Source organism: Macrotis lagotis, chromosome 2, assembly GCF_037893015.1.
Source record: "Macrotis lagotis isolate mMagLag1 chromosome 2, bilby.v1.9.chrom.fasta, whole genome shotgun sequence".
NCBI classification, from domain to species: domain Eukaryota; kingdom Metazoa; phylum Chordata; class Mammalia; order Peramelemorphia; family Peramelidae; genus Macrotis; species Macrotis lagotis.
The window spans coordinates 232,720,309-232,732,625 of record NC_133659.1 but is presented as its reverse complement, the minus strand read 5'-3'; the positions used below and the strand labels follow the sequence as shown (position 1 = coordinate 232,732,625).

At 35.8% G+C, this 12,317-nt stretch overlaps 1 protein-coding gene across 1 annotated transcript in view; it reads right to left on the bottom strand.

Moving 5' to 3' along the window:
- DNAH9 (dynein axonemal heavy chain 9) overlaps positions 1–12,317 on the bottom strand; it is a 546,775-nt gene that overhangs the window by 164,518 nt on the left and 369,940 nt on the right. Inside the window, exons 42-45 of the mRNA XM_074225133.1 lie at positions 11,923–12,046; positions 9,748–9,890; positions 1,479–1,640; positions 1,038–1,271 (exon numbers count right to left, since the gene is read on the bottom strand). Coding sequence (XP_074081234.1) covers positions 1,038–1,271; positions 1,479–1,640; positions 9,748–9,890; positions 11,923–12,046 — 663 coding nt within the window. The remainder of the gene's footprint in view (positions 1–1,037; positions 1,272–1,478; positions 1,641–9,747; positions 9,891–11,922; positions 12,047–12,317) is intronic.

The following is a 12,317-nucleotide window of genomic DNA, read 5'->3' as shown; positions in this document are numbered from 1 at the left end:
CATATATCCATACAGCATATAGGTGTACCCATATTCATGAACACATATTTACACACAATACAATGCACATATACAAATAAGGTTGTATACATACATACATTCATATATACACACATACATACATATATATATACATATATATATATATGTATACATATTTATAATATAAACACAAACATTTCAAAGCTCAGTTCTTTGTATTTTTCCAGCAGAATCTGGTGACTGGGAAGCAGAAATCATATATAAGTCACCACTGCCAAATAAATAATTTACTTTATTGAGTAAAGGGGTCATGAAGGGTTAGTCATGACTAAAATGACTGAGCAACACCAAATACCTTATTCATACATAGTTATCTGCATGTTATCTCCCCCATTTGTCCACTAGTCATCAGGTCAGAGGAAAGAATCTTGAGTATAAAAATAAAAGAACTATGTTCCAATAGTTATTGCCATTTCTTAATTTATATTTTCTATGAATTAAGAATAATGTCTATTTAGAAAAAAGCAGAACTGAAGTACAAATGAAATATTAACAACATATAAGCAAAAGAATAAAGAAACTTAGGATTTAAGCCTCTTCCATTTCAGATAGAAAAGGGAGGAAATAATTTACCAGCTAATTGAATTTCCTCAGAAAAGATCAATGTCTTTCCTTCCCAGAAGAATTTTCAAATGATTAGGAGAACTTTGAACAAAAGCTTCTAGCAGTTCAATGCTTACCGTATTCCCCATCCAAGGTATGTTTCTTTGACTCTTTTGTAACTGCTATTCTATTTCCCAATGAAGAGATTCAAACTTCTTTAGTCTCATAATCCTATTCCCATCCAGTCCCCAAACTGTTACATTAGCCAAGTCTCTCCTCTGGCTGGGAAGATTATACAATGCTCTTGAGACACTGGACTATATTTCCCAAGATCCTAATGGATATTTTGAGGATCTTAAGATCCTCAAAGTCAAAAACTTGAACTTTGAATCTAACTGGAACACCTCAATGAGTCAAATGAAAATGAATGCAAAGTACTAAATTCTGCTCACCTGTGCAGATGTGCTGTGAAGCTTCTGTAGCCCATTCTCAAGCCTTTCCATTTTAGATGTCAGCTCTTTACCATTCTTGACCATCAGGTTTTGATAGAGTCTGATCTGCTCCAGGAAGGATTTGGGTGTAGTGTAATTATAGCGCCGTTCATTACTTAGGTATGACTGTGACAAATGGTTGACGCTTGTGTGTACATAAGCCATGAATTTACTAATTGACTCCTTTACTGCTGCCTAAAACAAAAGAGAACATGATGAGATAAAAGATATTATCATCATAAATACAGATTGCTTCCTTCCCCCAATTCTCCATGGTTCCCAAAGACTTGTGGATTGGCTTCCAGTCCATCTCAGGCAGATCCTGCTGTCTAGTTCCTCTTAAAGATGGTAAAGTTTTCAGAGTACCAGTTTAGCTTTCTTCCCCCCACCCCCAACACTTACATCAATATTTTCCATGTTTTGTAAGAAACGCAGGCCAACTGACTCTAGTGCCTGTTGAGGCCACTCATGAAACCAATCAATGGCTGTGCAGTTCACAATGGCTGGAAATTTCCTGCTGCGAACTCTTAGCTTGTTCCCCACAGGGGAGAAGCAGAGTGTAACCTGAGAAGGAACAAGGGAAATAATACTCAGAGGAACAGGGAAGACCTCAAGCTTCTTTATCATCTACAAAATGGAAAATCAAATGCTAAGGTTGCTTTATTGCTTTAAAGACTTGCAAAATTTTGTCCCAGAAACTGAAGGCTTGCCATGTGCTTCCCAGGTAACATGGTTCTATGTAGTTATAACATATACATATTTGAAAGAAACAAGTCAATAAACATTTATTAGGTATCTACTGTGTACCAGGCACTGGGTTAAATACTTTGTAAGGATATACAAAAGGCATGATAAAGTTTCTATTCTTTTTTTTAAATATTAATAAAAGGAGGGCTAGAAAGGAGAGTCAAATTAGCAGGGGAGAGGGGAAAGAAAAGAGAGGGGACTGATAGAAGGGAGGGAAAATTGAGGAAGATGGCTGTCAGAAGCAAAACACTAGTGTGGAGAGATAGGGTGAAAGGAGAGAAAAAATACAAATGGAGGGAAGATAGGATGGAGGATAATATAAAGTTAGTAATCATAACTGTTAATGTGAATGTGATGAATTCTCTCATAAATGGAAGCAGATAACAGAGTGGATTTAAAAACAAAACCTACAGTATGCTGTTTATAAGAAACACATTTGAAGCAGAGAGATACACACAGAATAAAGGTAAAAGGCTGGAGCAGAATATATTATGCTTCACCAAACATGAAAAAAAAGCAGGGATAGCAATCTTTATCTCAGGCAAAGTGAAAGCAAAAATAGTTCTCATTAAAAGGGATAAAGAAGGAAACTACATCTTCTGGAAATATTACCATAGACAATAAAGTAATTTCAATACTAAACATGAATGCACCAAATCATGCAGCATCCAAATTCTTAAGAGGAGAAGCTAAATAATTTACAGGAAGACATAAACCCAAAAGGACACTAGTGGGGGGACCTCAACATTCCAATCAGAAATAGATAAATGTAACCACAAAATAAAAAAGAAGGAAGTTAATGAGGTAAATAAAATTTTAGAAAAGTTAGATATGATAGATCTCTGGAGAAAACTGAATGGGAATAAAAAGGAATATACCTTCTTTTCTGCAGCACATAGAACCTACACAAAAATTAGGGCATGAAAATCTCATAATCAAATGCAGAAAGGCAGATATATCAAATGCATACTTTATAGATCATGATGCAATAAAAAATCATGTGTGATAAAGGGCCAAGGAAAGACAGACTAAAAATTAATTAGAAATTAAATAACTTGATTTTTAAAAATGAGTGAATTGAACAACAAATCATGGAATAAATCAATAATTTCATCCAAGATAATGTCAATAATGAGACAACTTAACCAAAACTTGTTGGATACAGCCAAATAAGTATTAGGGGAAATTTTATATTTCTAAATGTTTACATGAGTAAAATAAAAAATGGGGAGATCAAAGAATTGGGCACCCAACTAAAAAAGCTAGGAAAAACAACAAATTAAAAATTCCCAATTAAATACCAAATTAGAAATTTTAAAAATCAAAGGAGAGATTGATAAAATTGAAAGTATGAAAATAATTGAACTAAGAGTTAGTTTTATGGAAAAAATCAATAAAATAGATAAACCATTGGTTAATTTGATTTAAAAAAGGAGGAAAACCAAATTATCATTATCAAAAATACATCAAAGTGGAGGAAATAAAAGTAACAATTAAGTTATTTTGCTCATATTATATCAATAAATTTGACAATCTAAATGAAATGGAAGAATATTTACAAAAATATGTTACCCAGATTAATAGAAGAAGAAATAAAATACTTAAATAATTCCATTTCAATAAAAGAAATTGAATAATTCCCTAAAGGAAAAAACTCCGGGATCAGATGGATTTGCAAGTCAATTTTACCAAACATTTATAGAACAATTTTATAAAATCTATTTGAAAAAAAAATAAGCTGAGTTCTGCCAAATTCTTTTCATGATACCAATATGGTGATGACCAAAACCAGGAAAAGTCAAAACAAAGAAAATTATAATCAATTTCCCTAATGTTGATGCAAAATTTTTAAATAAAATATTAGCAAAAAGAGTTTAGCAAGTTACCACTAGGATAATAAACTTTGACCAGGAAGGTTTTAAATCAGGATTGCATAGTTGGTTCAATAATAGGAAAACTATCAGCATAATTGCCCATATCAATAAAAAACCTAAAAGAAATTGCATGAGTTTCTTTGACAAAAACAACACCCAATTATATTAAAAACAAGGGAGTTTTCCTTAAAATGATAAACAGGATTTATCTAGCATCATCAACAATCATTTTATGTAATGAGAATAAGGTAGAAGCATTCCCAGTAAGATCAGGGGTGAAATAAGTATGTTCATTATCACCACTATTATTCAATATTGTATTAAAAATGTTAGTTTTAGCAATAAGAAAAGAAAAAGAAATTGAAGAAATTCGAATAAGCAATGAGGAAACAAAAGTTATTCTTTGCAGATGACATAATAGCATACTTAGAGAACCTCAGAAAATCAACTAAAAACTACTTGAAACAATTAGCTATTTTTGCAAATTTGCAGGATATAAAATAAACCCACAAAAATCAGTAGCTTTCTATATATATTACCAGTAAAGCATGGCAGCAAGAGAAATTCCATCCAAAGTGACTTTAGACAACATAAAATACTTGGATGTCTACCTACCTACCTAACCAGAAACATAGGAAAACAATTATAAAACACTTTTCATGCAAATAAAATCAGATCTAAATAATTGGGAAAATGTCAATTGCTCATAGACAGGCTGAGTTAATATAATAAAAATGATAATTCTATCTAATTAATTTACTTATTTAATGCCATACTATTTAAACTACCAAAAATTATTTTATAGATCTAGAAAAACAGTAACAAAATTTATCTGAGAAATAAAAGTTCAAGAATATCAAGGAAATTAATGGAAAAAAAAGCAAAGGAAAGTGGCCTAAGCATACAAGATATATGTAATTGTATTATAAAACAGCAGTCATTAAAACTCAGAAATTGAGTGATGGGGTCAGTGGAATAGATTAGATGCAAAAGAAACAGAAATAAATGAGTATGGTAATCTATACTCTAGGTAGATTACTACCCCATCTCTAGGATCTGGCCTAAAAACTCATTATTTAACAAAAGCTGCTAGGAAAACTGAAAAATAGTACAGCAGAATCTAGGCTTAGAACAATATCTCACACCCTATACCAAGATAAGGTCAAAATGATTGAATAAAGGATTGAGACATAAAGGGTGATATTATAAGCCAATTAGGAGAGCAAGGAATAGATTATCTGTCAGATCAATGGAGAGGGAAGAAGTTTCTCACCAAACAAGAGACAGAGAACATTATAAAATGGAAAATGGATAATTTTGATTACATTAAATTAAAAAGTTTTTGCACAAATAAAACCAATACAACTAAGATGAAAAGGAATGTAGGAAGTTGGGAAACAATTTTTATAACTGATTCTTCTTTCATTGTTTCTGTTTCTGACAAAAGACTCATTTCTAAACTATAAGGAGACCTGAGGTAAGTGCAGAGGAATACAAGTCATTCCCTAATTGATAAATGGTCCATGGATATGAACAGGCATTTTTCAGAGGAAGAAATTAGTCTCTATAGTCAAATGAAAAAAAAAAAGTCCTAAATCACTACTAGGGAAATGCAGATTAAAACAACTCAGAGGTTCCAACTCATACCTATCAGATGGACCAATATGACAAAAAAGGAAAATGATCATTGTTGGAGGGGGATGTGGGAAAACTGGGACATTAATGCATTGTTGATCCAACCTTTCTGGAGAACAATTTGGAACTGTGCTCAAAGAGCAATAAAACTGTGCCTACCCTTTGATCCAGCAATTCTACTACTAGGTCTGTAACCAAGAGATCATTAAAAAGGGGGAAAGACTCACATGTACAAAAATATTTATAATAATTCTTTTTTGTAGTGGCAAAGAATTGAAAATTGAGGAAATATCCATCAATTGGGGAATGGCTAAACAAATTGTGGTATATGAACATGAAGGAATCCTAGTGTTTTGAAAGAAATCATGAACAGGAGAACTTCAGAAAAGCATGAAAAGGCTTCCATGAACTGATGCTGTGAAGTGAGCAGAATCAGGAGATCATTGTACACATTAACAGCAACATTATATGATGATCAGCTGGTAGACTCAGTTCTCCACATTACTCAAAGACAATTCTAAAGGACTTATGATGGAAAATATCATCCATATCCAGAGAAAGAACTATGGAGACTGAATGAAGACCAAAACATACTATTTTTCATTTTAAAAATTATTTTGTACTTTATTTTTCCCTTTTTTTCTGATCCTTCTTTTACAACATGACTAGTATGAAATAGAAATAGTTATACATTATAATCTATATTAGGGAAGGGGGGAAGGAGGGAGAAAAATGTGAAACTCAAAATTTTACAAAAAAAGAATATTGAAAACTTTGGATATAGTTAGAAAAATAAATAAATTTATATTAAATAGTATTAGTGTATCTATTTTCTCATATCCTCTCCAGTGTTTGTCATTTTCCTTTTCTGTCATTTTAGCCAGTATGATAGGTATGAGATAGAACCTCAGAGCTGTTTTAATTTGCTTTTTTCTATTTTTTTTGTGATTCAAAGAATTTTTCTATGCCTATTTTGAGTTTTTCTTCTTAAAACTATCTGTTCATATACATTGACCTTCAATAAATTCAGAAATGGTTATTATTCTTAGAGATTTGTCATATATAATGTTTATATGTACATATGTATATTTGTATTTACATATATAGATATATCTTTTTCAGAAAAACCTTGCTGCAAAGAGTCTTAGTTTATACTACTTTTCTTCTCCAAAATAAAATAAAATAGTAATAATAGACAGAGCGTTGGCCCTTGAGCCAGGAGCACCTGGGTCCCAATCCAGCCTCAGACACCCAAGGATCACCCTGCTATGCGGCCCCAAGCAGGCCATCCAATCCCATTTGCCCCGCACCCCCCCCCAAAATAATAATAATATTAAAAAATGTGCTTCAGTCTTTGTTCTAACACCAACAACTCTGTCATGCATGGATCACATTCTTTATGATTAGTCCATGGCAAAAGTTACTTCCATATTTTTCCAACATTGCCATTGCTGATCGCAACTCCCTCCTTTGGTATTTCTCCACTACCATGCACTATATTTTCTCTCTCCTTTCACTCTGACTCTGCTGTAGGGTAGCTGAGTGGTGCAGCAGACAGATCCCTGGTCCTGGGGCCAAGAAGCCCCGAGTCCCCATACCAACCCTTAGGCCCAGAATCCACCTGGCCCTGTAGTCCTGGACAGGCCATCCAATTCCAGCCCCTTGCAATAAGTAAAAAAAGAAAATGTGTTATATATGAACACTCTCCCCCCATGGTCCATCCTCTCCTCCATCACTCACATCCCCCCCTTCCCTCTGTCGCCCCCCTCTCCTTACTCCAAATGCCTATACCCCAATGAGTATATATGCTGTTTCCTCTCTTAGCCACCTCTGATGAAAGCGAAGATTCCCTCATTCCCCCTTGCCTTCCCCCCTTCCATATCATTGCAATAGCTCATAATAAAGAAAAGTCTTATTATATGAAATATCTTGGCCTATTCCCCTTCTCCTTTTTCTTGCTCCCATTACATTTCCCTTTTTTTCTATTAACTCCATTTTTACACCATATTTTATCTTTGAATTCAGCTTTCTCCTGTGCTTCAACTATAAAAGCTCCCTCTACCTGCTCTATTAACTGAGAAGGTTCAAATGAATATTATCAGTGTCATTTTTCTATACAGGAATACATGCAGTTCATCATCATTAAGTCCCTCATATTTCCCCCCTTTCCTCCAATCTCCATGCTTCACCTGAGTCCTGTATCTGAAGATCAAACTTTCTGTTCAGCTCTGGCCATTCCAACAGGAACATTTGAAATTCCCCTGGTTCATTGAAAGTCCATCTTTTTCCCTGGAAGAAGACATTCAGCCTTGCTGGGTAGTTCATTCTCGGTTGCATTCCAAGCTCTTTTGCCTTCCAGTATATTCTATTCCAAGCCCTACGAGCTTCCAATGTAGTTGCTGCTAAGTCCTGTGTGATCCTGGTTGCAGCTCCATGGTATTTGAATTGTGTCCTTCTGGCTGCTTGTAATATTTTCTCCTTGACTTGGGAGTTCTGGAACTTGGCTATGATATTCCTAGGGGATGGTTTTTTGGGATCTCTTTCTCTGGGGGGATCGGTGGATTCTCTCCATTTCTATTTTGCCCTTTGCTTCTAGGATATCAGGGCAATTTTCCTGTAGTAATTCTTTGAAAATGATGTCAAGGCTCTTTTCCTGATCATGACTTTCATGTATTCCAATAATTTTTAAATTATCTTTCCTAAGTCTGTTTTCCATATCAGTTGTTTTTTCCAATGAGATATTTCACATTTTCTTCTAATTTTTCATTTTTTTTGTTTTGAAGTATCGATTCCTGATTTCTGGTAAATTCATCAATCTCCCTGAATTCCATTCTTTGTCTGAAGGATTTGTTCTCCTCAGAGAGTTTTCTTATCTCTTTTTTCCATCTGGCCCATTCTTCTTTTTAAAGCATTCTTCTCCTCCATAACTTTTTGAACTGTTTTATCCATTTGACCTAAGCTGGTTTTTAGCATGCTATTTTCTTCAGCATTTTTTTGGATTTCCTTGACTAGGGTGCTTCATTTTCATGTTTTTCCTGCATTTCTCTCATTTCTTTTCCCAGTTTTTCTTCTAACTCCCTCATTTGATTTTCAAAGTCTTTTTTAATCTCTGTCATAGCCTGAGCCCAATTTCTGTTTTTCTTGGAGTCTTTAGATGCAGGAGCTTGTGCTTCCTCATCTTCAGACTGAGTATTTTGATCCTTCTTGGACTCATTTGCAAAATATTTCTCAATTGTGTTCCTCTTTTTTCTCTGCTTGCTCATTTTTCCCAGCCTGCGCCTGTTTTGGGGTGCTTCCTGATCTTTTGGGACACTCCCACAAGGCTCTCAGTGTGTGAGGCTCTGTCCTCCCTCCTGGTCTGTGAATGACCATATGCGCCCCCCTCTGCCATGGGGCTGAGGTGGGGGGGGCTGCTGCTCTTCTGGGGGGGCCTAGACTGCAATCAGGATCTGAATGTGGTCAGAGCCCCAGAGTCCTCAGGCAGTCAATTTTAACCAAGTTAAAGTGAGTTAACAAAATAAAAAGTGGAAATTACCTAGTATTTTCCTCTAGGATTGCCTACACAGAATTACAATGTGTAGATAAAGGAACAAGTGATTAGAGCCTATAATAAAATTCAGAAAGTAGGGACACTTACACATATGGAACACAAAACCATGAGGTTCTTCCCTGCTTTGCCTTGGGTAAGCAAGGGAAAGGAGAATGCACCTCCCTGGGACCCCTGAGAACTATTCTGGATTGCAGTCAAAATAAACTCCAGTTGAGAGTGGAGACCCTGAGGGTTTAGAAGTCAGTCAATCCAGTTTCAATGCCCCAAGCAATAAAGAAAATCCTTCAATTTTTAGCCCTGAGGAATTTGAGATGTGGATGCTATGCAGTCTAAGCCCACCTAGGGGCAGTCTCTGCTCTTGAGGAATTCACCATTTAATTGTGGAGACAACATGCAAACAACTAATGCAAAAGCAAGATACTTAAGCGATAAATAGAAAATGATCTCATAGAAAAGGCACTGGAGGGCCGCGAGGTGGAGGAGTGGATAGAGCACTGGCCCTGGAGTCAGGAGTACCTGAGTTCAAATTTGACTTCAAGACACTTAATAATTACCTAGCTATGTGACCTTGGGCAAGCCACTTAACCCCACTGCCTTGGGAAAAAAAGGCACTGGAATTAAGATATATTGGGAAAAGCAGAATGTGGGACTTTAGCTGAAATTTAAAGGAAATCAGGTAGACCAAGAGGTAGAGATGAGGAGGAAAAAAGTTCTGGGCATCTGTACTTGTACTTCCAGTGAAGATATTGGACCGGTACATTCACTGGAAATCAGGAAAGATAACTGCACCTAGAATATCTTCCAAGTTAAATCTTTCAAATCATATCTAACTTTATTGCCTGTGGAACAGAAAATCCATCTTTACCTTTAGTTGTCGTTGAACCCTTTCTATGAAGAACTTCCAGCAATTCTCCCTGCTGTCAAACAACCCCCGACTCTTGACTTCATTTCTCATATTGCTTATGATATTTTCAACTTCATCATCAGAGTATAGATCTGGAATCTCTCCTGGGAAGACACAGAGCACAGATCTAAAAATGTTGACTCATTTACCAAGCAGTTACACTCAAAGGCAGGGAAGACAGGTTTTTTTTTCCCCATGAGCAGATCACTGGATTTCTGGCTTAAATTCTAGATGCATTTCTTCTTCTTATTTATTTATTTATTTTTGCAAGGCAATGGGGTTAAGTGGCTTGCCCAAGGCCACACGGCTAGGTAATTATTAAGTGTCTGAGACCAGATTTGAACCCAGGTACTCCTGACTCCAGGGCCTGTGCTTTATCCACTGCACCACCTAGCCACCCTGATGCATTTCTTATTGAAGAAATGATCCAGAAATCACATCTTCCTATGGTACTAGTAACATAGGAATGTGATACGACTCTATGGACACTTGCTTATAGTTTCAAACTTATCCTAAGTAAAACACTAGAATTATCAAAATCTTCACTCTCTGGGACTGGATGTCCTCCTTTTAATCCAGAATATTTTCTAGCCTATTTCTTTTGTCTTTGCTCCATCATCCAAATAGGACCAGTAGAGACCATGCTTGTGAGGAGTTGAGGCTGAGTACTGTTTAATGACTTGTGTCTTTATCTTCACTCCTACCAGTTTCTGCCCCACTTCTCTCCTGGAATTTTTTTTTAGGTTTTTGCAAGGCAAATGGGGTTAAGTGACTTGCCCAAGGCCACACAGCTAGGTAATTATTAAGTGTCTGAGACCGGATTTGAACCCGGGTACTCCTGACTCCAAGGCTGGTGCTTTATCCACTACGCCACCTAGCCACCCCTCTCTCTTAGAATTTTAATGAAACCACCACACATTGCCCATTTCAAGGATGTTAGTCAACTGTACTATTGTTTCATTTACTATCTTTGTGATTTCTCAGATCTTCCTTTATTTCTTTCTCTGGCTACTCCTACTCTAAATGTTTTATTTTTTTCATTAGAATTTAAGATACTTGAGGACAGAAACTGTCTCTTTTTTTGTATTTATATCTCTATTACTAATATAGGATTTTGCTTGGAGATTAAATATATGACTCTTATCCTCTATCATGCTATCTTGTCATTCCACCAATCCAAAGCAAAGATCTTGTATTTAAATAGTGATTTGCATAAGATCACAACACCAGTAAGTAGTAAAATTAGGAATGCAACTCAAGTCTTTGGAGGCTAGTTACGTGATTCTTACTCTCTATCATACCATCTTGTAACTCTGCCAATCCAAAGCATAGGTCTTATATTTTAAATTTCCCATTTTATTAATTCTTCTTGCTCATGTCCAAAGGTCTTTGTCCTTACTAATTTATATCTGTGATATGTGAAATTATTTGCTGTCTCTAGGGGATAGACCCTCTTTACTTTTTTCCCTCCTCCTCACATAAAGGTTGCTAGTAAGGTGTAATGATATGATCAAAATATCTATTTTTCCTGAGACTTGACTGGCATACAGTTTAAGTTTTTTTTTTTTTTTAGTTCATTCTCTGCTTGAGGAATTCCAAGTTAACCTCCAACTTAATTAGCATCTCTTAGGATTCTATGCCTTTTATTTCTAGAATGATTATTTCCTTTGTTTCTAAGAACATGGGAGGTAAAGCTCCTTGGAAGAGAACATTCTTGGGACAAAGAATTCTCTTATACAAATCTTGTCAAGGAATTACAGGATCTCAATACTGAAAAGAAAACTTGGAGGTCATCTCATCCAACTTGTTTCTGAAGAAGAAATTCTTCTATAAGAGACCCCAAAAACTGATCATCCATATTTTGCTTAAAGACCTTCAATCAGGAGAATACCCTACTTCCTAAGACAACTTATTCCTCTTTTAAACAGTTCTGAGCACTATTACTTTTTATATTGAATTGAAATCTGTCTTAATGTTGTTTCTACTCATTCTTTCTAGTTTGCCTGTAGGGCCAGATGGAACAAATTGAATCACTTCTTTCATATTATAAGCCTTTCAAAAGACACTGCTCACTGATGGGCAGTGTCTGGGTCCTCCAAGAGTTAAGGTAATGGAAAAATTATTAAGGTGTCTTACCAGATGCTAACAGATCATTGATGAGGACAAGGAACCTTTCATCAGCAACTTGGGCATCAGTCATGAGAAACACAGTGCTTATATTCTTTACTCCAGCTTTTAGGCACTGGTTGGCCAGGTCCAGCTGTGGAGACAGCCATGAAGAACTATAAGAAATGGAAGGTTTCTGATTTTTCTCTGTGTTTATATCAGAGGGAATTTTTTCAAGATGGCAAGAAGAAACAGCAGCAATAGCCATGTGTAGCAAAAGGGAGGTGGCTGGGTATGAAAAGAGAAGTATAGTGGCAAATTAGCAGCCAAGAAGAGCAGTTGGACCAACTGAGGTTAGCAGTAAGTAGAGGGAAAGAAGGACTTTTCAAGAAACTCTTGGGGGAGGACTTAGGGTGGCATGAGGG